The sequence below is a fragment of the Stylophora pistillata genome, chromosome 4 (genome assembly GCF_964205215.1).
Source record: "Stylophora pistillata chromosome 4, jaStyPist1.2, whole genome shotgun sequence".
NCBI classification, from domain to species: Eukaryota; Metazoa; Cnidaria; class Anthozoa; order Scleractinia; family Pocilloporidae; genus Stylophora; species Stylophora pistillata.
In genome coordinates this window covers 14,848,958-14,875,190 of record NC_142522.1, presented here as the reverse complement: position 1 = coordinate 14,875,190, position 26,233 = coordinate 14,848,958, and the positions used below count along the sequence as shown (strand labels likewise).

General features: G+C 38.0%; 2 protein-coding genes across 3 annotated transcripts; one reads left to right on the top strand and one right to left on the bottom strand.

Moving 5' to 3' along the window:
* Positions 1–646: 646 nt before the first annotated feature.
* On the bottom strand, positions 647–14,982 carry LOC111320836 (U4/U6 small nuclear ribonucleoprotein Prp4). Its single transcript, XM_022923545.2, has 18 exons — positions 14,759–14,982; positions 11,810–11,889; positions 10,879–10,951; positions 10,565–10,627; positions 10,327–10,382; positions 9,128–9,213; positions 8,231–8,324; positions 8,035–8,129; positions 7,677–7,735; positions 6,060–6,183; positions 4,677–4,766; positions 4,494–4,551; positions 4,333–4,397; positions 3,577–3,684; positions 2,694–2,812; positions 2,387–2,427; positions 1,229–1,310; positions 647–920 (listed from the first exon to the last, which is right to left on the bottom strand). The coding sequence occupies exons 1-18, from the start codon at positions 14,976–14,978 to the stop codon at positions 859–861; spliced, it is 1,575 nt and encodes a 524-aa protein (XP_022779280.2). The 5' UTR covers positions 14,979–14,982; the 3' UTR covers positions 647–858.
* A 135-nt stretch (positions 14,983–15,117) lies between these two features.
* Positions 15,118–23,923, top strand: LOC111320823 (serine/threonine-protein kinase Pink1, mitochondrial). Of its 2 annotated transcripts, none has more exons than XM_022923533.2 (14): positions 15,118–15,257; positions 15,398–15,586; positions 16,046–16,129; positions 16,653–16,738; positions 17,060–17,185; positions 17,636–17,695; positions 18,274–18,334; positions 19,011–19,179; positions 19,298–19,595; positions 19,784–19,838; positions 20,053–20,164; positions 21,195–21,353; positions 22,212–22,281; positions 22,808–23,923. In XM_022923533.2, exons 1-14 carry the CDS (start codon positions 15,209–15,211, stop codon positions 22,883–22,885), a joined length of 1,596 nt encoding a protein of 531 aa, XP_022779268.2. In that variant the 5' UTR covers positions 15,118–15,208; the 3' UTR covers positions 22,886–23,923. The 2 variants fall into 2 exon arrangements, with proteins under 2 accessions (XP_022779268.2, XP_022779260.2); XM_022923525.2 differs by having other exon boundaries at positions 22,805–23,923.
* The last annotated feature ends 2,310 nt before the right edge of the window (positions 23,924–26,233 follow it).

The window sequence follows — 26,233 nt, the reverse complement described above, 5'->3', positions numbered from 1 at the left end:
GTAAGGTGATATTTTTCTTCCGAATTGTCACCCGGATTTAATGAAAAACGATCACAGTAAGGACTATTTGGTGGAAAACCTACGATATATAAACGGCAAGTGAAACTACCGGCCGGGGTAAGAGGTTTTATATAGAGGGGAGGCTTATAAAAAGAAACAAAAAAACTCTAGACGAATATTTATTTATCCATTTGTTCACAGTGAGTGTGGCTAATTACACCCATCGCGCTCTCCTCTATATCATTTCCCGCGCGAAGTCTGGGTTGAAGTGAGCCGGAGCCTTTCTCAGTGATGTCACGGCTCAAAGCAATGGCCTAGGCTGGGCTAAAGACCGTGAAAACATTACGCTAATGTCATATAAAAAAACCACTCAATTGTGTTTATTGCCTACTCGGAAACGTCGAACATAGACTGAGGCGATCAATAAAAGGTTGATATCTTTTCACGGTGACTTGCAAAGATTGTTAATGACAACTCTGTGTTAGTGATCGTGCCATAAACAAATTAATAACAATCGCTGCACTCAAAACTAATGAAAAATAGTCGAACTCTGCCATTCAAATGCCATAGAATTGATTTAGGCTTTATTTAAAAATTAAAGAACTTGTTAACAAGGACATGGGAGACGCAGTACTTCAATCCAAACAAAATTTTAAAACACTTTAATTGAGGCAATTTGAAAAAATATATACAGTGTCATTTTCTATGTATCAGTGACCCCGTACACAAGTTTGGACCAGCAACATGTATGTGAATGGGTGGGGACCAATACCTCATGAGGATGTAAACTGATAGTGTCCTCTGGAATGACTGACAAGGTGTGTTACCAGAATCGCTCTGTTGGGGGTCTATCAGACGTCAATCAGACGTCCACAGCTTAAATGTGCGATCGAAGGAGCTGGACACAACGTACTGACCATCTGAAATGAAAGAACTACTTTGTAAGAAGACAGAGAGGAAGTTGCAGTGCGGCTAATGTGCGATGGCTTTCGAGCAAAGTATAAGGCCTCAAGCAACACAAGCAGGCAAGAAGTCTAGAAGTTGTCTAGGACTGATCATCCCCCCCCGAACTCGTCTCGACTCTTCCCGCGGGCGCAGAAGGGCGCGTTTGCAGCGCTGAGAATGAGGGCCTGTTATCGAAAACAAACGAACATTTTGGAAGAATCTCCCGTCGGATTTTCTTTCAGTATTGTAAGAGTTCAGAAGCCATATCTCACAGAGTACAGACCTGGTGAAACATCGACACAGCTTATTTTCTGTTCGTGACCTGTCAGAGTCTTGAGAGGCGCCCAGCCAGGGTGGGACCAAACCTGAAAATTAAAACTAAACTTAACTTATACAGTGTAAACTAAGCGATGGCTAAGGTTTAAAGCGTTAGTCGTGCCCAAAAAGACTTGGGCTCTATGGTGACCAACCTACATTATCGACTCAGTTGATAAATCCGGTCTTAGATCCCCTCTCCACCCCCCAACAGATGCAGCACAACAGTATCTTTAGAAACTTACCCCCCCCCCTCAAGCTAAACAATAGTCGTGTTTTCATGCTTACAGCTGAAAGCTTCGCATTTCTAAGGTTGAAAGGGAGGAACTCATCTTGAATTGCTTGCGTGGATCATTTGGAAAGCTTCTGAGTTCGAAGATAGATAATTGTCCATCTTATTTTGCGGGAGACATTATAATCGAAGGCATAGTTTCTTTCCGATTTGATGGCTTTATCCCATGAAATACTACAAGTTCCCTCTCATTGGCGGAACTTAACTGCCGACTCACTAAACTGAGCTACCTGGTTTGGTGGCTTGAATTTAAAGACAATTTTATTTTAAGTTTGCCGACAAGCTTAACTTAAAGCGAGTTGGAGGGCAGCTGTTTTCACGATATTTCCGATAGCCGTTCGCAAAGCAATTTGAAAAAACGCTTGTAAACTAATACAGTGTAAACTGAAACAGTGTAGACCACACAATGTAGATTGGACAGTATAAGCTATACTAAGCAGATAAAACAGTGTTAACTGGAAATTGTGAAAAGAAAAAAAAAGAATTCATTTATTAACTATGCCAAAACAATGTAAACTGCTCTTAGGTAAAAAAACTTTACGCACTGATAAGAGAAGAAATGAATTATTAAGGCCGCTTTCTCTCAACCAAGATATCTAACACTCTCTTTAAGTATTTTTTGTGCCTTACAAAATTAGCATTATGTTATTCGCGACACGAGGCCGAAAGGTTGGGATAAAAAACCAACACCGAAAGCGTTTCCCTCGTGACATTTTTCCAGCTACAACTTCAAATTCATCCACACACTTACAAAAAATAGTAACCTCTTCTCTATTTATCAACTCTACTCGCCCCATGAATGAGAACTATAACAACATCCATTTACTAAGTTACCTTTACTGTTTTGTCGTAGGATGCCGAAACCAAGAAGTCATCTACACAATGAAAGAAAAATATTTAAGAAAACTAAATGAACAAACTAAACTGCAGCATCTACAGAAATATGAAGAGAACCACGAGAAATATCTTGCTATTTTATCATGTAAAACGAACAGATTCCATGTTGCCACGTGTCCGTACAGTAAAAGTTCACGTACGACGGTTGGGCCTCGTGAGCCACTTTTTTGTTTTTACCCCATTTCCACGTCAGATCATGTAGAATGAAGCATTTTTCAAACTTATTAGAGATAACACGGCTTACCGTGAAACTTGACGTGTGATATAAGGTTGGTATGAGCAGGAACAGTGTACACGCACTGCCTCTTCCTCAAGTCCCAAATCATAATTTTCTGATCTTCACTTCCGGTAGCGACATGATATCTGAGACATAAAGACCCCTTCATAGCGTCACATTCCAAACACAAGAAAACTTCAGTCCAAGCACACGTACAAGTTTACACAATTTCATCCGCACTACTTTTTTACCTCCTAAATTTCTATCTCAAATTATGTTTTTAATTGGATGAAATAAATTTTTCATTTGTACGTAACATTCAATTGAGCAGATTTAAGTCTAATTTATATCAAGCAGCGCCTCTCTCTCTTCATAAAACGACGGTTTTCTGCCACTACTCCAATCCTTTATTAGTTCCATTTTCCTCGATGTCTTCAGATTGCTCACGCGAAAAAGTTTGGTCGATGAGAAATTTATTATTGAGAGAAAAAAAAAATAAACACAACAATTGTTAACTGAGCAGCACTCGATAGCCAATCAGAACAAAGCATTAACTTCACCTCAGCAGCTCGCGGAGCTAGCAATAAGATAATTTGATATGTTTGGCATACTTTGCTTGGTCGTAATTTCTTTGGTCTAGGTTTCACGCATACGCAGACACCCAATCGATGGGTACTCTTTAGCCTGCAGTGCCGGCGTATTTTGGGCGCACGAGTGCACATTTTTCCCTTCCCCTCCCTCTCCCCCTTTGCCCATTTTTCCACTTAACACCTACTCCCTCGGAAAATATTTCCTCGCCCTAATCCTCCCCATTTACCAAATCTAAGATGGCGGCCTAATACGAAAATGTGCATTCGTGCGCCCAAAATACGCCGGCACTGCAGGCTAGGTACTCTTTGGTGTAACTCACCCATCAGGTGCAAAGTCTATTCCTAGCACCTTTTTCAGATGTCCATCCAGGGACATGATACACTGACCCGTTCTGAGGTCCCATACCAGGCCCCGCGCATCGAGCCCACTGAAAAAATAACAGAGTAGCTTCTTTCATGTCTGCTTTCATAGGAGCTGTACACATAACAAAAGGTAACTATGTGAAATTCATGATGCAGTCCAACATTGCCTCCTCTTTTCAAATGTGTTACTCGTGTGTAACTTCTATCGACTGTCCTTGGTGGCAAAAATGGTTCAAAAATGAAGAGCTGACCACTTAAGGGATAAAAGACGGGCATTGAATAAGGGATGGTTGCCACGGAAATCCTTTTCAAAATTCCCTGATAAAAAATAGAATTTCCTTAACAAAACAATCAACATGCACAAGCAGCCACTAAGCCACTTGTACCTCCCTTCTTTGAACCCGTTGAGTTTTTTTTTTTTTTTTTTTTAATAAATCACCACTGAGCATTTGTAAAACTGCCGTGATAAAACATATCAGACTACAACAAAAAACATTCTTAAGATCATAATGATAAAGGTCTTCCACCCATCAAAAGCAGTTACAGAGTGGTGTAACAATTGAAATTATTCCTGAATTTAAATGCAAATCTTCAACTTTTCCTAACTCAACCCATAATTCCCTAACCCCAAAGAATTTTCCATATACCTTTGGCAACCATGACAGAATCATTAGTTAAAACAATCTAACAATTGGAAGAGTAAGGAATCATACCATGTGGCTGCAAGTGAGCCATCCACCTGAAATGCAATACTGTACACCTCTCTGGAATGACCCTCCTACAATAAGAGCATTCACAAACCATCAAATAATCATGTAAAAAAAAAAAGAAAGAAATCATTTGGAAACAGAGCAACTGGAGTAATTTTGAATACCTGATGGAGGACCTCTTTTAGCTGTTCCAAATCCCATAGCCTCCAGGAGTGATCAAAACTAAACAAAGACCCACACATCAATCCAGTAAAAGGAAAAAGCAGACTTAATATTTTGTCTGACAGTTAGGAAATGAATAACCATGGACTGAATTACTGGAACTAACAGAAGTTAACACTGCTCACCAACAAGATGCAAGAAATCGCCCAGATGGATGGTAGGCCACACGGGACACACGCTTCTCATGTCCCTCAATGTTTGCAAGTGGTGTGTCCCTAGACAGTTTACCAGAAAAAGTACCATGTAAGTATCAACCTTCTCACTGCCACAATTTAACCTTCAAACCCTAGCATCAGTATGCACATTCTCCATACCTCCAGTACTGACAAGGAGATTTTGATTATCAGTCAAGAGCTCTTTTGGTTAGTGATCATTTGTTTAATTCTCATGGCCTTAATGTTTAATTCAGTGGTGATATTGTAAGGAGCAGTGTGGTATTAGTAACTCTTAGGGGTTAAAGACTGAATCATTGATATGTTTCACCAAGCAAGGTTAGTATGTGCACTGATAATGACTTCTGCTACAGGTGTAGGGTCACCACAACATCAATCTGATTTTGGTTGTTTTTTGTTAAATGCCACATGGTGTCACGCATTTCCATCAATTTCTCGCCCGTCAGAGTTAAAACTTTTGATTTGTAATTGACTGAGTATGGAATACCTGGTAAAGGAAATTTCACTTAGTGTGGTTTGAAATGAGAGAAAAAGATTTAACTGTGGATTACAGCAGCAATCCCAAGATTAAAACCTTATAATTTTCAAGTACACACAAGCAAGGCTGAATTTCTCAAATATTGAAATATGGACTCTGAGATTCAAACTTCCATTGTTAGATTCATGTACACTGCTAAGTGGAAATACATGCAAACTTCATGTAATCAGGACATGGTAATTTTGACATGAGTCAAATTACATGCAGACTGCATGTAATTTAAGGTGTGTAATGGTTCATGTAAAATTTTACGCGTGCACAACACATGCATAATTGTATATGTGCACGATCCTTCGCAGTAAAGCACTATTTAAGCAATAGTGAAAATCAGACCTGAAAAAAATTCAGGCCTGTACGGGATTTGAGCCACTGACCTCTGCGATACTAGTGCAGCGCTCTACCAATTGAGCTAACAAGCCAACTGGAAGCAGGCCATCAAATTAATTCGACATGAACCCGTAGATGATAAATCAAACAACAAATATATATGAAATACATATATATAAACTGCGGTTATGAAACGTATATGTGCACGATCCTTCGCAGTAAAGCACTATTTAAGCAATAGTGAAAATCAGACCTGAAAAAAATAATTTGTGCTTAAATCCACCATCTTGCAGGTACTGCTATTCCTGCAGCCAGTAATATACCAACCACAATTCTTTTCACCACTACCCTCATGCTGATACACATATGACAGGCTGGATTGAAAATTAATTATGTTTCAGTGCCATACAGACAAGTGATGATAATAAAGAAAAATGTTAGATGGTTATATCAACTGTGTGATTCCATACATGTTCAATGCCCACAAAAGCACAACACCGTCTGCATCACATGATGCCATGCATGGTCCTGATTCATCTAAAGACAGTGTAGCTTGAGGATGGAACACAATGGAGCCAACACGCTCATTGTGACCTGCAAATAAACAGGGACATAATCTTCACAATTTGTTTGAAAGTTACATTGCTGTTAGTACGAAGAATTTTAACTAATGTCATCAACTATGAAACATATGTGTGAACTGCGGTTATGAGACGTATATGAGAACGATCCTTCGCAGTAAAGCACTATTTGAGCAATAGTGGAAATCAGACCTGAAAAAAATTTCAGGCCTGTATGGGATTCGAACCACTGACCTCTGCGATACTAGTGCAGCGCTCTACCAATTGAGCTAACAAGCCAACTGGGAGCAGGCCATCAAATTAATTCGTAAACCCGTAGATGATAAATCAAACAACAACAAACATATGTGTGAACTGCGGTTATGAGACGTATATGAGAACGATCCTTCGCAGTAAAGCACTATTTGAGCAATAGTGGAAATCAGACCTGAAAAAAATTTCAGGCCTGTACGGGATTCGAACCACTGACCTCTGCGATACTAGTGCAGCGCTCTACCAATTGAGCTAACAAGCCAACTGGGAGCAGGCCATCAAATTAATTCGATATAAACCCGTAGATGATAAATCAAACAACAACAAACATATGAAACATATGTGTGAACTGCGGTTATGAGACGTATATGAGAACGATCCTTCGCAGTAAAGCACTATTTGAGCAATAGTGGAAATCAGACCTGAAAAAAATTTCAGGCCTGTACGGACCTTCTCATATACGTCTCATAACCGCAGTTCACACATATGTTTCATATGTTTGTTGTTGTTTGATTTATCATCTACGGGTTTATATCGAATTAATTTGATGGCCTGCTCCCAGTTGGCTTGTTAGCTCAATTGGTAGAGCGCTGCACTAGTATCGCAGAGGTCAGTGGTTCGAATCCCGTACAGGCCTGAAATTTTTTTCAGGTCTGATTTCCACTATTGCTCAAATAGTGCTTTACTGCGAAGGATCGTTTCCATATACGTCTCATAACCGCAGTTCACACATATGTTTGTTGTTGTTTGATTTATCATCTACGGGTTTATATCGAATTAATTTGATGGCCTGCTCCCAGTTGGCTTGTTAGCTCAATTGGTAGAGCGCTGCACTAGTATCGCAGAGGTCAGTGGTTCGAATCCCGTACAGGCCTGAAATTTTTTTTTTTTTTTTTTTTTTTTTCAGGTCTGATTTCCACTATTGCTCAAATAGTGCTTTACTGCGAAGGATCGTTCTCATATACGTCATCAACTATGTAAAGAAGAACAGCACAGCATCAAAACTTCTTCATCACTTATTACCAAATTAACAACCCAAAAAAAAAAAGTTGAGATACATTGTATTAAAAGAGAATGATTTAAAAAAAATTAATGGAAGAGAAAACTATGGTACTGTACATAATTAAATTTTATAAACTGTTGAAAAATGGAGAAGAAAATCATTTATGATTGACAATTGTGGATTTAAGGATATTTGCAGTACTCGCAGTTTGAAAGTAACCAAAACACACTCAACAACATTTGTCAGAATACCTCGCAAAACTGCTATTGGTTCACAATCAGGAACTGACCACAGTTTACACAAGCCACTCCTAAAACCAAAAAAGGACAAAAAAATAGTGTTGTTCAGCCATACTATGCAGAATGCTTGCCACATAATAATCTAGTTTAAGGCCATGTCCACCATTGAGCTTTCTGTAGCTCAGTGGTAGAACATCAGACCACCAAATCAAAAGCTCTGGTGCTCAACAACTTAATGGGGATTCAAATTCTTATTTTTCCCTCTGTAATGAGAGAACAAAATTAATGAACTATTCCTGTAAAAGGATATGTGTGGTATGGTATGCCTTTACTGTTAATAGGGCTACATGTGAGTCTGTTTAAAGCCTACCATGATGCCGTGGCTAGCATGGATGAGTCTGGAGAGAACTGGCAGTAAGACAGTGGTCTATCATCACCAATTTGACTACAAAAGTTGTTCAGACCCTGCAAATCAAAACTCGAAACTCAAAATTTCTTTTGTCAATACAACAAGACGAAAAACCTCATTGTTTTCAAGCTACAGGTACAGTATCATGTGCACAGACCCGTAGCTTCCGATGTAACTCCTGTGTCTTGGCAGCCTTCTCAGGATCAGGTCTAGCTTGCTTGATACGCATCTGCTTTAATCTTTCACTAGCCCTGCAAAACCAAGACATTTTTTCAGCAAACCAGAAATTCATGTACATTAGATTTTTGACCACTACATGGTGAAAAATGTGTAAACAGACCAAAAGATTGACAGACAGATAGAGCAACTACATAAGAATAACAGAAACAAGAAGTATACATATGCAAGTAGAACTACAGCACAACATGACATTCATGTCAGTACAGTTGCCTAATGTCTAGTGAGATGAACTCCATCTCTAGATAAGCAAATTAACTCCAAGGTTAGTGTCAATATTCAAGGTGGTGAAGTAGTAGTATGTTCTGAGTGCCTGTTTGACCAGAGAGCTGGCAAAATGTCAGGAGAACTCAGTGAAATATCATGTAGGATGAGGAGAACATTTTTCAGGTTTTAATTTTGAAAGTCTACTTCCTTCAGCCCAATCAAAACAAAATGTATAGCAGAAGTCAAGTGTCAAAATGTGCATTTTCTGTTCAAACTTGTTCAAACCATCCACCCATGAAACATCAACCTTACGAGTACTCAGTGAATAACTTGAAAAAAATAATGAAAAATTGCATGTTTTTTTGCATGATACCAAACCTTTAGGTACTAAACCAGATTGTTTAGAGAAAACCAAGAGAAGGATCATGGAATAAAATCATAAAAATTAGTTCCCAGCATGAATTTTTTGTCATCTTGACCTGCCAAAAAAATTTTTTCCAATAAAGCACAAAAACACTTTCTATCCACAATTGAAATACATCTTCAAAACTTTTTTTTTCTTTTATACTCATTCTAATCAAATTGCAATGGGTCAGTCACAGGGACTAACCGTGGTAAAGAGTATTTAGCCATCCACAATCGAGCTATTTTAAGTTCAGGATCTCCTTCATGGTACCACACCTCTTCTTTAACTTCCTGACACAAGAAAAAAAAATGTGAAATCAGTATGGTTGAACCTCAATAATGTGAAAACAGTATGGTTAAACCTCAATCGTGTGAAATCAGTACGGTTGAACCTCAATAATCTGGACTCACCAGGACTGGACTTAGTGCAGATAATCACGAGTCTGGATGATCGAAAATATGAATTTAAATGTTCCTAGATAATGGCACCAGAGAAGCAAGTCTGGATAATCAAAAAATCCTGATAACTGAGTTGTGAATAATCAAGGTTTGACTGTAGACAGTTCTCATCAAACCCATAACACGCCTTTCAACCAACACAAAACGCTCAACTCTACACCAATACCTTTCTGTTTGCCATTTGACAGCAAATAGAATTTGAAACATTTGGAGAAAAATTTTGCACAGTAAGCTGCCAATTTGGCAACCTCATGACCTCTGTGGCAGTGCTTTCAATAAGATTTGAAATAGGTGGCTACCTCGGTACAACATCCACCGGAGAGCGACTTGATTGCGACTTAGCGTGGCGACTGCGACTTGAGCGCGGTGAAATATACCCGGCGACTCGCAACAGAATAGCCGCCGGAGCTCCGGCGGGTGCCAGGTCTTATTGAAAGCACTGCTGTGGTGGTCATGAGGCAAGCTGTAGTGTCAAAGTTCAGTCAGTTTTCTCCATATTTTTTTATGAAAGGTCTGGTGGTCTCTTTCTTTTCAGCTTCTAAAGAATCACATTTTGAGATGTCTTGTGATTCTCCAAAAACATTTCCAGCCATAATTGCTTACTCCAAAACAGGTGCCGTGGTTTGTCATTTAATATAATACAGCACAAATGAATAAAGGCTGATAGTTTCGAAAGAAACTGTTTGGGGCTGCATCGGTGGGAGTAACGAAATAATTTTGATATATCAACAAAGTTGAAATGGTAAAGTGGCCACCATAAGGATTACAAAAGCTGATGTTTCGAGCGCTAGCTCTTCGTCAGAGCACAAGCTGTCTTTTTTAACACCATTTTTTGTCAAAATTTAACACCAAATATTTATTCACAAAAATAATGCACTTAATCTGAAACAGAGACATTTCACATTATTTTTTACATTTCACAACAGTACACAAAGGTATACTTACTGGTTCCTGTTTTGATTTTTCTGCCACTTCTTTACTTCCTAAGGATACATCTTCACCTGTTTAAGAAAACACAGATTTATAATGCTAACCAAGTAGCAAAATCAATAAACTATTGCACCCCCTTATTGCTTCTAAGTATGCATGCCTGCAGATAATTAATAGTTAACAAAGCATTCAAGCATGCATGCATTCATTCAGATATTAAAGAAGATTTTCAAATCAACTACTTGATTCTTACCGAGCTCAGACAAAAGGATTCTTAACCTGTCTCTTCTTTCTGGTGGACCCTCTCCGAACAAAGCTGCAAAGAAAACATCAGATTCTTATTAACATCATGCCTTACGGTTCTATCTTTATTCCAGCATGCTGAATTTGCTCATGTTAACCTTTTACAGTGTACACCCTAACTGCAACAAAAATGTAATACCATATACACACATTATGTAGCTTATATATATACAGGTGGGCCCCCCAAAACAAACTGTAGTTCACCAAGCTACATGTACAAGAATAGTAAAGATTGATCAACTGAGTTGTCTTCAAACAACTTACTTATTGGTTCACCAATTTCTCGGAGTCTTGCCTTAACTGAAGCATCATCTGTTGGTACAGTTATTGCCCGTGCCTACAATAAAAGACCATCACAACTTTTTTTATTACATCTTATCATAAAAAAGAATTCCACACTAGACAGTCTACACAAAAAGTGTTTCTAACCACCTTGTAGCCACGAGAGTTATTTTTTATCGGTTCTGTCGTTCATCTTTGTTAATTGTAATTAGTGTAAATAGTTCTCATCTCGATAGTTCAGTTCTGTGTTTATTAGTTTGTATTTTTTCGTGCTGTCAAAATGTAAATTAAGTTTGTCAGCGTAGTTTCATATAATCGCCTTTGAGCATTGTGTAACCTTGTTTAGTCTATTGTTTTAGCCTTTATCCGCTATATAACATCATAGTTGTAATTTTTATTCAGTGGTTGTTATTCCGGAGTGCCGTACAGAGCTTGTAAGTAGCTACGCCTTCGTTTGTATTTTCCTGTGTTTTTTCGTATTCATTTCGTTGTATTTCAGTTTCCTTGGGTTTAAGTTCGCATTGTTAATTCTGTACTTTTTTTTTGTGTTATGTATAAGTGAATTGTCGAGATTAAAAAAGGTACGCATTTCAAAGTGTGACGGAGTGTCAGTTACACACCTGATAAAAGCTGTCTCAACCCAGGCAACCCTACAAGTGTAGACTTAGCCTCTATTCTTACAGAACCAAACACACAATAATCAATGCACTCAGGAATTTAAATTACTATCAAAAGCAAATTAAAAATCTGTAATACTTTTCATCAGTAGATGTTATAATGGTTCACAGGAACAAAAATCTGCCACAGTCACTGGTTGGACCGAAGGAGCCAACAACATTTTCTACAATTTAACACAAGCAAAGTCTACAGTCTAAATGAAGCTTTTGAGAAGTAATGTAAGCTACAATGTTACCTTTTTTCTTCTCTCAAATTCTGCCAAAAGTTCCTGATGTCTCTCACTGGTTTGGTCTTCTGACAGCTCTAGGTATTCCCCTGATTTTAAAGTAAAAAACATGTATACGTTATCTAAAATTAAATGCAGACCTCACAATAGACTATGAGTAGTCCCTCCTGTTTAATATCAAGTCTGCTGTGTGAAGGCTAAAAAATAAAGATTCCAGCTGTCAATAGAACCTTTTGAAATTTTTTCAGAGGTAAAAAAGAGCAAGTAATGCAGTGCCATGATGATGCTCAACTAAATCTAAGGAGTGGTACTCAGTGGTAATAACTCAAGACCAATTTATTATGATATTTGCACAAAGCAGTCTGCAATCCAGGTTTTAGATGAAAGAGGTGACTAATTTGTAAACAAACTCTTATTCCACCTCCATGAAAAAAATTGAATAAGAAAACAATTTTGTTTTCAATTAGTTTGAATACATAGAAATCATATATGCATACTGTAATTTAAAGAAATGTATGAATTAGCAATCCTTGCAGTAATGAACACTACTTATAAATGTAGTAGTGAAAATAAGGTCTGAAAAAAAATTCAGGCCTGTACAGTATTTAAACCCATGATCTCAGTGATACCAGTACCAATAATTTGATTTTAGCAGTAGCAAATCCAGTAGTATTTCATCTGAGTTGGTGGCTTCATTTAAGTGGAAAAACCAGTGGAACACAGAGAAAAACTATGCAGCAAGGATGAGAATCAATGAAAAATCCAAGCCACATGCAGCATCAGAATTAGAAATCAAAGCCAAGCCAGACCTATGGGAGGTGACTGCTCACACCATTATATCACTTCTCCTCAATCAATTTTGAGGAGCACACAATTTTACCTTGGAAAAACATGCTGATGACATTTTCCTATGAAACCTCAAAATCTTTTGGGCATTTACAGTGAGTCTAGAACTCTCATTTGTAGTGTATTCTTTTTGGTCTGGAAGTTGCACTTGTTTTCACAGCTATTACCCTTTGATTTGTTCTCACAGCTGAGAGTTCTTGTCAAAAGGTACAGTAGCTTAAGTTACTTGTGGCTATCTTTGCAATTTATTGAAGTCTTTTGACAGTCCTGTGTGTGACTTGAACACAAGCAATGATTTGAAAGATGCTACAGCAGTAATAAGGAATGGTCCGGCTGAAATGTTCTAATATGTGACCTTCTTTGGGAAAACGTACACTAACGATAAATTATTCCGTTAGAAGGTCTAGACCGTTAGCTATCCATTAGTCATCCGTCAGATAAATAAACGAAAACCGTTAGAGGCGTTAGTCAATTCGTTAGCATCTAATCCGTAACCGTTAGAGCATTAGTTGAATTCGTTACAGCGTAAGTTGAATTCGTTAGAGCGTTAGTTGAATCTGTTTGAGCGTTAGTTGAATTCGTTAGAGCGTTAGTTGAATTCATTAGAACGTTAGTTGTATCCGCTAGAACGTTAGCTCAGACCGTTAGAGGAGTTTTTCAGTCGGTTAGTCGTATCTGTGAGTGACGTTAGTAAATCTGTTAGTATCCTGTTGTTTACCTGTTGGAGCGTGAGTCGTATGTATAAAGCATAAGCTGATGTATAAATGATTTTTTCTTCTCTTACCCTCGTGTTATACAGACTGTCGCATCAACTGACTAAAAAGTTCAATGCAGGATTCAGCTAGGGAACATTAATACCTTGCCAAGCCGTGTTGATGAAAATTCTTGATATCTGGTGTGCTCATGGCCTTCAGATCTATCGAAGTTAAACACTATTATTTTATTTTCCTGGAGGAGATAAAAAAATTATCCACGCTCTGTTTGCCATGTTTTCTTTCTTGGCTCCAGGATTCCTTAGGGTTGTTACCCTGGTAACCAATAAATTCCAACATAAAAAACACCAAGCTTTCAAAAATTATTCTTGATTTAAAACTCGAAGTTCTCGGTATACCAAACGATATTCTTCAGCCAGGCGAAAGTTACAGTAAATTGTATGGAATAGAACTTCGATTAAAAGAAACTCGATATAACGAAATTCTCGTTACAACAAACACAATTGAGGATCCCAAACAAAATATAAAATAAAGGCTGATAGTTTCGAAAGAAACTGTTTGGGGCTGCGTCGGTAGGAGTAACGAAAATATTTGGATATATCAACAAAGTTGAAATGGTAAATTGGCCACCGTAACGATTACAAAAGCTGACGTTTCGAGCGTTAGCCCTTCGTCACTGCTCAAAATGTCAGCTTTTGAAATCATTTCGGTGGCCAATTTACCATTTCAACTTTGTTGATATATCCATAATATAAAATAAAATTATACCCCGATTTAACGAAGTAGAAACATGTATGGTGAATACGTTCGCAGTCACTGGATACTCTGTTTGGCAAATGCTGGCAGATCACGTATCGAAATTTTCAGAATTCTCAGCACAGAAATCATTGTTGTTGCAAAAAGTACGGTCTCTAGAATTATACAGCGCTCTAAGGAAAAGGAAGAAGGACTGCAAAAAGAAGACCGGCGCGGATGTCCATTGCAGTTGTTTTGCAGAACGTCGATTTGCCCGTCTGAAGAAGACTCGATTTGCCTGATCATTGGTAAGATTCTGTCATTTTTGAGACCACAGCAGCTAAAGCAATGACATTAATATGGAAGATTCTGTGTTTAATTGTTGCTACACGTATTGCACTGAACTGCAGTGAACATCAAAAGTGTCCCTTGATACAAGATAGAGTGATATTGTAAGAATCTGTGAAAAAGTCAAAATCTGCCTACAACATCTGATCTTGAGATAACAGCACCATAACGCTAAAGACGTCCTCATGACGACAATTAAGCAAAGCAGGAGAATTATTAGTATATTTCCAGGGAAGTACATGTAATATTTTCGAATAAGAACAACGCTAGACTTAATTATGTATAAGCTGTAAATTAGCCATAATCACCCACTAACCTTCTGAGATATTTATATTTCCCGCTCTAATTCCAGCTAGGACGGCCGCAGACACTTCGTTATCTTCACCCTCAGCTTCTTGATCGTCATCATCGTTTCTATCATCGTCATTATCGTTGGACGACCCAGCTGCCAATCGTTCTCTTTCTACAGATTCAAGGCTTCCAAAGTGAATCCTTTGTTTTTTCACAACTGGAGCCAAATCTTCGTCGTCTGACATGGTTGGTTTTCACAGGGAAATTGTCATAATTTTGATATGAAGCGAGAATTTGGAGCACGAGGAGTCATGGCTTTGGAACCACGCTAAACGAATTAGTTGCCAAGCCTTCTTGTTATAGTTTGAGAGCTGTATCCAGTTTGTGCTGACAGACCAATATTAGGTTTGTGAGTTTCAAAATGTAGTTTACGCGATACACAGGAAGATGTATTCGCCGTAGAAAGTTGTTTACAATGTCAGCTATTCGAGTTTTGGTGCGGTCGCTTTTCAGGCAAATTCAAGGTATTGGTAAACCATTCTGTCGTTTCTTCCTAGTTTTTAATGACGTTGTTTCCGACCCTTTCGGTTTCATTTCGTTTCCTTTTCGTAATTTCGTATTTCCTGTAAGTTTGTTGATGTGATATATGGTTTCAAACGATTAGGAAAAGTTGCAGCAAGAACAGGCCATATCAGTGCTGGTGAATTCGCAGCAGCTCGCAGTGTCTCAAACAGACAGTTAGCACTTACATTTCCCCATGCTCCAAAGAATAATGTTGGTGTGTTGGCAAGAGGTCTGTGGAAAGGTTTTACAGCCAGAGTTGGAACAGTCTCCCAAGCTGCCTCTTTAAGGCGTAAGTTTGAAGCCCTTTCATTATTTGCGATTTCTACGTTCATATCTTTGATCCGTAGTGTTGATCAAATGTTAATGTACTCGGCTGGTGAGTGGAAACAATACGTAAATGTACGTGCGTGTAATTAACTTTCGCTTTTTATCAACACAGAAGGTTTTCTACAATTCTTGTTATCAAATATCCATTCTATCTTTCTTTGTTATGCAAGTCCAAATAAGATCTGATCTAATCAAGGTCTTGTGCAGGAAGAAATATGTCAAATATTCCTCTAACCTTCAATAGTTATAATCCTTTTTACTATACTCCCTTAAATATACTACATTTTATAAGTGAATCAATACTTGGTCAAAAAATAATTGCTTTCATGGCAGTCGATTTTTTCGGGCAGGACAATTGAAAAATGCAAGAGGTTGCTAAATGGAAAATTGACAAAAATTGTAATTTTTGTTGTATGTTTAGGAATGGCAACAGCCCGCTTGCTCAGAGGTTGTGGACCTAAATCTCCTGTGTTTGCCTTCCTTGGGTTTACAGTTGCTGTTTCAAGTAGGTTCCTTTTTAAATTTTCACTAACCTGAAACTTAGCTGTTATCTTCAATATACTGTTAATCACAGATGTGAACGTTCGTTTCATAACAAAATTTTTGTAAAATAAGTGGTGATACTTTTTTTTATCAAGGTAATGTGATAGAATGAGGACAAAGTCTTCCTTTGAGGATAAGGCTCATTATTTTTGTAATATGACTCATTTATAGCCACTCTGCTAAATTGAGGGTTTCTCTTTTATAGATTCATAAATATTAGCCTCAATTTTTGCTCAGTACAGGGTGTTGGCAGATTAAGCCAGAGTTCCTTACTTTACTATTCACCCCTAAAAGTTATTTATTCCAAACATTTGAACTACCTAATAACAATCTTCCACAGTCACATATGAATTAAGCTAGTTGGGTGCAGTAACAACCATTTTGGTTTCTGTCTATTTATTCCAAATAATTTAGAACTACCTGATAATGTGCTTTTTTTTTAGAAATTTTTTTCTCAGTTTCTTTGGAAATTGTGTCTTCAACAGGTGAAGATGGACAAGGAAAAGAACCATTTAAAAAACTGCATGAGAGAGCCCAAAGGGTTCTTTTGACAAGAAGTATGTTTACAGAGGTACAGTGTACTGTCTGTAGTTTGTTATGAATATTGTAAATAACAGACTGCTAATGCTCTAGATTGACATGTAGACAAGTTTCAGGTTTCACGTTAAAGTAAATAACCAGTGCAAATAAGTATACAAATAGACTGACATTGTATAATCATGATAGCTACTGGTACATTTGTAGTGTAATCATTCACCAAGCATCTTTTCCGTAAGAACTTGTTATTGCTGACTGATAGCATTACAAAAGCCTAGCAGAATTTATTTTTAGAGTGAAGTGTTATCAGACTGAAAGTTTACCTGGTGCTATGACTTTTTTTTTCCTTTTGCAGCTCCAGAAAGGTTTTGAGGAACCTTCCCTCGCACAACTTAAACTAAAGGACTTCAAAGTTGGTGAACGACTTGGCCAAAGTTCTTCAAACTCTGCAGTGTATTCAGCTGAACACATGGGCCACGAGGTAGGGTTTTTGTGAAATTTGTTGTCAGCATTAGTATGACAATCGATTCAGTTTATAAATCCTGGTTTCAGGAACACTAGGGACTAAGAGTATATTGCTACTCCCCCTTGCCCCCCTCCCCCCCCAACCAGATTGAACACCAGTCTGACAGGTTTTCTCACCATTCCACAGTAACAACTTGGTTTACCAGAAGGTTACCACTTACAAAACAATTATACTAAGTCTTATACTTTTCTAATATTTTACAATTTTAAGCAAGTAGTCGCTCATTGTACATGGTGGGCAACTTTCAGTGCCAGTAACTGTCTGTTACACTACAGGAATCCAGTGGTGATATCCTTTTCAACAGTTTCTTAACTCTCATGCTTTCCAACACTTCTGGCATTTTGAAAGGTGATTTGTTATACAATTATAATGCTGATAAATATATATTTTGTCTTCATGAAACAGTATGCCATCAAGATGTTATTTAACTTTGGAACAGATTCTCATAGTAGCTCTTTAGAAAGAGTAAGTTTTCATTGCTACCTTCATTTTATGGAAATGTGCACTTAACAGGCAGGCACATCAGGCTGAAGGCCCAGTTTGACACATAACAGGTGCACCCCTTCTTGGGTCCAGGGGCATGCTCCCTGGGAAAATTTTGCAATTCAGACTCTCTCATTTTGTCCCAAACATTTATCTTATGCCTAGGTTGCTTGATAGGGTTGAAATATACACCTGATTTGAAATAGCTTCACATGCACAAAGTAGAAAATACTGTGAGAAGCTAAGCTTTTATCAAAAACAATGATTAATCTTTGAAATGGAATGATTATGATCTTGATTCTTCAAATAAGAAAATAAGTGAAGTTCAAACAAACAAAATGAGAACATTTTCACCAAAACATGTAAGGAGAAGCAGGAGCTATTCAAAGATTGTGCACTCTCTTTCAGCTGTGAAATCCCCTTGACAACTGGGTATTTTCACAAGCCCTCCATGTCTACTTTTGTATAATTCTAAGGTGGCGCATAGTACTTACATATCTGTAAACTTTCATTCCTAAATGATGAAGCATCATCAAATTGAATATTTCCCTTTTGAACAGGAGTTTTCAAAAGAGTATCAGGTTCTTAGTGGGAAGAATGAGTGGAATGCCTCTGAAGCAGGTACATTAATTTTTGTTGTACAGCAAGTTGTCAGAGCAGACTTTGATAACACCAGAATGAAGTAATGGCAAAAACCAATCAGAATAGAATTAATTGGAATTTATTGAGAGGAAAGCCAGTCCCAGAGATTAGTTATTTACCCTTTAACTCCCATAAGTGACTAAGGAAGAATTTCTCCTTGCAATATTGGTACGCAATCAAACAGGCAACTGATAAGAATAAAGATGAATAGTCATTGGTGGATTACTAGTTGATCCAAAATCAAATTCTCTCAAGTAATGTTAAAATAATTGTATGGCAGATAGTAAAGAGAATTACTATTGAGATCTTGGGAGTAAAAAGGGTTGAAAAGGAGTGAGAGAGTAAATGGCACAATGGAAGTGGTGAGCAGGGCTTGACACTAACGGTAGCCCACTAGCCACAGACTTGTAGAAATTCAGTTATGGCTAGTGGTTTTCAATTTCCACTGGCCAGTTTGGCTAGTAAACAGACTGAAACTGTTGTAACATCTAAAAACATCTAAGATGTCACTAGCCACTTGGCTCGTAAGTTGAAAAGTTAGCATCAAGCCCTGGGTGAGGTGTAAAAAGGAGAGATGTTTGAGTTGAGTCACTTGCACTCTGCAACCCCTGCTGTGCATTCTGTGAAAAGTAATTATTAATCTTTCGTTTGACAGGTTCATCCTACACCAGGCTTTCAGACCATCCAAACATCTCACCAATCCTGCATCACTTTACTGATGATACCCCTGTCCTACCAGATGCTTCTACAAGCTACCCAGCGGCGCTACCTTGTAGTAGAGGTGGACTGGCAAGGAATCGAACAATGTTTCTAGTCATGCCAAGGTTTGTAACTGTTCACAAACTGTAATTCAAGGGAAAGTAGCTAAGAGTGTTTTGACTGTGATAGGAAACGTCCCCAGCATTGAAGCCCATTATTATAACTGTGTATTGTTTTTGAAAGATATGACAGAACTGTCAGAGAATATTTGGCATCAAATACAAAGCCAGATCCGCGGGTGTCTTCACTGCTTCTCCTGCAGCTCCTTGAAGGCATCAGGCATCTCACAAGACATGGAGTGGCACACAGAGACCTTAAAACTGACAACTTGCTTCTGGGTGAAGATGCCAATAGTTCATGCCCCCAGTTGGTGATAGCAGACTTTGGTTGCTGTCTAGCAGACAGATCAAGGGAGCTTGTACTCCCTTTCCACACAGCAGAGATCGATCGTGGAGGTAACTTCACTCTGATGGCCCCTGAGGTAAATGTATTGTGCAGTGAATAAGATGTTTCATTGATCAATAATTTAGATGTACTTACTGAGTGATATGCATTGCATTAAGCAATATATTTCCAGTATTTTTAACAGTTCTAATGACTTGTGATGCAGTTCATACATTACCATACATGTAAATTTTCTAAATATTGTATAATACTAATTTTTCTCAGATCGCACAAGCTGTTCCTGGGAAGGATTCTGTCCTTGATTTTACCAAATCGGATGGTAAGTTTGGTGTTCTTTTCACTAGTGTAAGGTACTTTTCTCTATGAAATAAAATTGTGCACAGCAATTAGCTCCACTTTGTGACTGCTTTGATGCATTCATGTCCACCTTTATTGCAGAAACTGTATACACTTGCTGCTAAAAAAAATGTTTGCTTGAGCAAAATATGTACAGTTTTCACTGCAATGTTTTTGTGTCCATCCTTTTTCTTCAGCTTGGGCAGCAGGAGCCATTGCCTATGAACTTTTTGGCAGTGTAAATCCATTTGGCTGGAATGGGTTGGACAGCAGTAAATACAAAGATGATGAACTTCCTGTTCTTGTCCAGTAAGTGAAATACATCTTTTGTAGAGAGAGTAACTATGCTTCAATGGGTATGAAATTTGTTCTTAAATTTTGCATCTAGGATCCATGTATTCCATGGGGATCATTAGCATGCTGCTACATTCTTTGACATGTCACAGGTATCCATTTATTCTCCTATGTGGAGGGAGGCACTATGAGAGCCAATCAAACTGGACCTCCAAATCCAGGGGCTACTTCATTGTGCACGACTAGGATGCCCCCTCTATCATGATATTCATTGAGAACAGTTTCGTGTGGTAAATAGTGTAACAAGTGAAAAGTTGAGATGTCATGTCTTGAAGGGGTCAGGGTTATTACTTTTTTTTTGTAATAGTAATTCTTTTGAGTAAGTGCGATGGAGAGAAAATGAATGCGTATTCTCCATTAAAATGGTAAATAGTTTTAGCATAAAACTCTTTGAGTGTAGTGTCATTCAAGGAAGGTGTGGAAAAAAGAGTCTAGCTCTTTGCAACATATATGTAACAGATCAAATTTGATTTCAGGTTAATTTTGGTTTAACCTAGGTTGATTTTTTTCAACTTAGGTTATTTATAACGTACTGTTATATAGTCATGCAGTAAGCCATAATACTGGTACATTTATGTTTGTACTAAATCCAAGGTAATGCAAGCTACTCATATAAAGGTTAGGGGTTTTTTTACTGAAAATGGGCGTGGGTCATTGTGTTGTGTTCTTGGATGAAACACTTAGTACTACCATAGTCTCTGTTCTTTACCCAGTGGTGTGGGTGAGAAAACTGTCTGGGGAAATTTACAAAATGCTGGATGGTTTCTTCATTGGTATAGCATCCCATCAAGGGGGTGGAAGAATTATCTGAGTTGCTTCATGCTACAAAAACTAGAATAAGCCACACCCAAATCATAAGCTGCCTTCTACTGGTGGTTTTAACATTGTTTTAGCCAGCCATGACTGTGAGAGGCAGCTAAACAATTGCAAATGGTGCTAGATTTCCTAAATTGTTCATCTATTGGGTACTATTTTCCCCAAACAGAGCCAATTCGGGTGTAAGAAAAGTAGTGTCACTACTCCTCAGAAGGGACCCCTCAGAGAGGATAACAGCAGACATAGCAGTTAATATGCTCATCTTGGTGTTGAGGGCCCCAGCTAATTGGCACCATGCGAGGGGTGTGCAGGTTGAAGACATCAGTTGGTGAGTATTTTTTTTAACTTCCAGAATAAGTGAAAAGCCTAAGATATTGCCACAATTAATACCATATGTCAGGAATCTGTAACTGCAGAATGAGGATGGCTCGGAATATTAATGAATGCAGCCTTCCACTGAAATTTCCCTAGGTTCACAGTATGTTATTTGCAAGTTTAGCAAAGTCATTTTAGAAAAGGAAGTAGTAGCTATCTGACTGGTTACAAAACACTTAATATGCAACTGCTGTCACCAGCTCATAGAGGAGAGGAAAATATTTAGTCAGTGCTGTCAAAAGAACAAGCCTTTGAGGAGAAGACATTATGGGACAAATTTTTATGATTGCAGTGTTGGACTTGTGACATCTCCTTGATAAGGAGTATCAATCTGTAATGGCAACATAATAGGAAGTCCACTTTCCCAATGTAATCTGTTGAAAACGTCAGTAGAATTCAACAAAAGAAAATATCCCCACACCATGCGAAGAGTTGCACGTCTTTCTATGGCCCAGTCCTGTGCTAGCTGAATAATTTTTGTTCCTTTTTTGCTGATTCCTTTTGACTCGTTTGATGGGTTATGCTGGGAAACGGACTGCTTGTGGTACAGATGATACTGGTATGTAATTAGCAATAATTGTTGGAATCATTGTACTCTACCAAAATGGGAAAGGACCACCCTGATTAGGTAACTACTGTAACACCCTGGACACGTCAGACTCTTTTTGTTTCCTATTCACCCTAATTATCAAATGTGTGGTGCTTTCAGTTGATACCAAGCCATCACCAAAAACCTTGGGTTGAATTGTAAGGCTGCAGTGACTTGTTTTCCTACAATTTAACCATCTTTCCTCTCTTCCTCTTTCATCAGGTGGCTTTTCTGTATTTCATTGGAAATGCTTGGGTCTCAATTTCAAAGGGCTTGGACTCTTGAAGATAAGGTCAGTTGTTTGACACAGTACACGAAAAATCCTGTTGTAGTTTGTGATTCATACAGTGTAAACAGTAACAAAACATAGAAATGGTATCTTGATTTAGAATCAATGCCTGTCCTGTTTATGTGGGAGTAAGTCAAGTTTTGTAATGCGCTTGCAAACAGTTTCCCTGTTTCCCAGTCCCCCTGTTTATGTCCTAGAAGGCCCATAAGGGCTTTGTCCTCTCACAAACGTCTCATAATTCATCCAGTAGTCCAATAACTGTTGTGATGTTGATTGTTTTCTATGTTGCTGCTTGCGTGTGTTTGTAGGTGTTGTCGGTCTTCAACCAAACTTAACTCACTCACGAGTTGACGAAAGCAATCAATGTTCAATTAACAAGTAGCCACATCTACATTGATGGAACCGTTTCGCTATGTGTTTATTTATTAATATTCATCTCGTCTTCTTTGCCATTTTGTTGTTATGTGTCTACTATGCAGCAAATAAAGTGTTGTTAGACTACTCTGATCATTTGCGGTTACTTCAGCAGATTATGTATTGCTTCCTGTGCCGTGTCACACCAAACCAAATCAAAGATGCGCTGGAACAGCTGGCAAATGATGTCTAATGGACATACAATCGAAAATAAACGGCAAAAATGATGGAGACACGAAACAGATTTATTGCCATGTTAACGTACATTTCTTTCTTTTTTCTCATAGCGCATAGTATATTTTTGTTAAGAGTTGTCTCTTAAGATTTCCCATCAGTATGGGATAGTGGCTTAATTTATACGTTCCGCTAATTGTTAACTTAAAATTTATCGCAAAAGTTGCGATAGAGTAGATTTATTCTGAAGTCTGCTTAATTTTTCCTCACATATAAACAAGTTCTGGGTTGGGTTGATATATTTATCCAAGAACTCCTCTTCTTGTTGAGGCGCGGTGTCCTCTTGGTTAGTGCGCTTGACTCTGGATCGAGTTACCCAGGTTCGAACTCAGGCCGACATTGTGTTGTATTCTTAGGCAAGATGCTTTACTCTCACAGTGCCTCTCTTTATCCAGGCATTTAATGCTGGGTTCCCCCTGCGATGTCCTAGCATCCCATCCATGGGGAAGTAGAAATACTCTTTGTCACTTCATGCTGCGGAAGCTGGAGTTAAGCGCCGATCTTAAAGGCCAATTGGCTCGTTAAGCGCTTCTTGTTGTAGTAACGTTCCTGTTGTTTCATCAAGTGTAGAAATACAAACTCGTATTACAGTGTTTCGTTTTAATCCAACTATTCAATTGAAGTTGAAATTCAGTCAGTAGCTAAGAAACTAATGATTATATACAAATAACGTGTTAATAGTAGACTATTGAATGGATAGAAACTTGCTAAGGGTGCGTTTTTCACTTCTGACCGTTGAATCGAATCCAATACGTTCAATGTTAGTGTTGGTTTGTACATTCGATAGGTGACTCAGGGTTTCACCCAACAGTTGTATATTTCGAGTTCGCCTTTGAGTTTTGTTACAGAATCGAAGCAGTGGGTTAGTTATAAATCGCACTCTCAATAAACTAATTGTTGCGTAAATTGTTATGTTGATTTGAATGTGAATGGCTAAGTTTGTGATCAATTTTTAATTTATATTTCTTGTTCTATCGAATTAAATGCTTAATTGCTATTTCTTTCTTTTGTCTCTTTAATGTGGTGATGATTTAAAAGAAAAACGTGCAACCCTTACCAATGAATTGGAAACTAACCTTTGGTCCACTACATATTCCCCGCGCAAGTTTTCCTTTGTCCTTTGACACCACTAGAGTTTCGTACCCAGACTTAAACTCAGACCGCTCGAGCGCAGCCTGTGTACCAAACAGTGGCTACCTTGTCGCCACACAGGAGAGTGTCTGCCACATAGATAACATTGAAAACAAACTGAATGTTAAAGCAGCCCGGATCAGGTGGAATTTTTTACCGGCGCCAGCGCCACCGCTACGAGACGTTGCTATCCTGGCTCTAAGAGTCACGGAATTCATTCTAAGGGAAGTTGAAGAGGAAAAAACATTGCCTATTTTGTTTTCTTTTTCTTTATCGGTTTTATCGCGTCGGTGTTTAATCATGTGTAGTTTTGTTAAAAAAAAAAAAAAAAACACGTCAGAAAGGTTATTCAGTGCATCACTCATTTATGGTTTATTCGCTCGAGGCATTTTGCGGTATATGAAAGGCATATTTAGGCCCGTCTAGAATTTATTTTGTCTGTTATCATAATCTGAGCTTAGGAATACAGTCTAGGAAAAGAGGGAAACATTTAAACTACTTTGTCCACTCCCTGCGATTAAAATGCTATTTCTAGACACCTGATCCTCTTTCCTAAGATCAGGCATCACTTAACAACAAAGAAACTAAAATTAAACAAGTCTTTGAATAACTCCAAACGACCACACTCCGCCTCTGATATTGTTTCTCTATAACGGATGACGAAAAGCTTGATGGGTTCTATTGATGGCTGTCAGGTAATGAAATACTTCATTGAAAATACAGCGGTATTTATCAAACTAATAACCTGATAGAGGGGACGGAGCCTAAACGTGAGATTTTTAATATGATATGTAAATTATCTATATCACTTATGATTAATAAGGCAAGATCTTTCGCAATCAATATTTAAGCTATTGTTTCAGGGCGCAAGACATAAAAAGGTTGACGCATTCGTATTCTAACTAGATCGAAAAATTTCGTTTCTTATATGAAATTAGTTTTCAGAGACGTTTGATGATGACGATGACTGGAAATCTGTTTGTATCTAAGATTAGGATCCAGTTTTTAAGTTCGTGTTTTCACGCCAACTTAGAATAAGCACTGGAATTGGATAAAAGAATTTAGAAAAATTTTGTTAGCATGTATCACGGCCTTAAACACGCTGAATGAATCGTGATGAATCGAAGAAACTGGAGTAAATTTTGTCAGCGTTTAATTAAACAAATAGCGCCAGAATTTTTAACATAAACTATTCGCAGTGGCTGAGCGAAACTGAGTCTTCTAAACCCAGGTGGTAATAACTGACACGCGTATACACCACGATATTGTGGCTAAATCAATATTTCTGCGAAAAAAAATTTCAGCTTCCTTCTTAAAATGAGCGACGAAATTGTCGAAAATCTAGATCTCAAGCGACACTGTACTGGTTACGATCAGGGAGACCTGTATAGGACTGCAATAGTGTCGGCGAGTAGTCATCAATCAAAGCGATGTAATGCTGTCAAAATGTTGGGAATTCTTCGTAGAACCACAGTGGTAAAAAAAAAAACGTTAAATCCAGATAAAATGGCCGACAATTTAATATTTGGAGTTAGGTTGGACATACAAAAAAAGGGTTTTGCTAAATATTGCCACATTTTTCAGTCTCTGTTTTATTCTGCTAAAGGCTGCGATGTGTCCCGTCCAATTGCTCTAGTCGCGGTGCTCAAGCGAATCGGTAGTTATATATCAACTATAAACAACATTTAATGTTTGGACTTACGGAGACAAGTACCGCAAACACTTTGTTAAAAATGACATTATTCAACAAAGAAGCACCGCAATATGAGCCAAGGTCAAAGTCAAGCTCAGAACATTTTTTTAATTTACTTTATGAAATGGAACCCTCTCTCTGAAAAGGAAAAAATGCCTTTGACAAGTTGTTTTATTTTTTATTATTATTATTTTTTCGCTTAGTCCATTAAAAAAATTCTGAATGTTCTCCCTGTTGTTTATAACTCTCTACCGAGCTAGACAATTGTTCAGGTATAAATCAATCCAAAATCAGCTAAACTCAACTCTCTTCTAATATGAATAACTGAAGGTGTTTTAGAATTTAATTGACGCGGTTTTCTCTTTTCATAACTTTTGAATCGGCTGCGGGCAGAGCATCTCGTGTGATAATTCACCGGATAATCAAACCACTTGAAAATTGCATTTCTCACTGTAAACGAAACACCTGTATCGGGGTCGAGAA

Bases quoted from the DNA above. Each gene is read 5' to 3' on its own strand.
- LOC111320823 (XM_022923525.2), top strand. From the start codon at position 15,209: ATGTCAGCTATTCGAGTTTTGGTGCGGTCGCTTTTCAGGCAAATTCAA. The intron at 19,596-19,783 runs GTAAATGTATTG...AATTTTTCTCAG, and splicing joins TCACTCTGATGGCCCCTGAG to ATCGCACAAGCTGTTCCTGG. The intron at 21,354-22,211 runs GTGAGTATTTTT...CTCTTTCATCAG, and splicing joins CAGGTTGAAGACATCAGTTG to GTGGCTTTTCTGTATTTCAT.
- LOC111320836 (XM_022923545.2), bottom strand. From the start codon at position 14,978: ATGTCAGACGACGAAGATTTGGCTCCAGTTGTGAAAAAACAAAGGATT. The intron at 8,130-8,230 runs GTCTGTGCACAT...TTTGATTTGCAG, and splicing joins AGTTACATCGGAAGCTACGG to GGTCTGAACAACTTTTGTAG. The intron at 3,685-4,332 runs GTATGATTCCTT...TTATTTTTTCAG, and splicing joins GGCTCACTTGCAGCCACATG to TGGGCTCGATGCGCGGGGCC.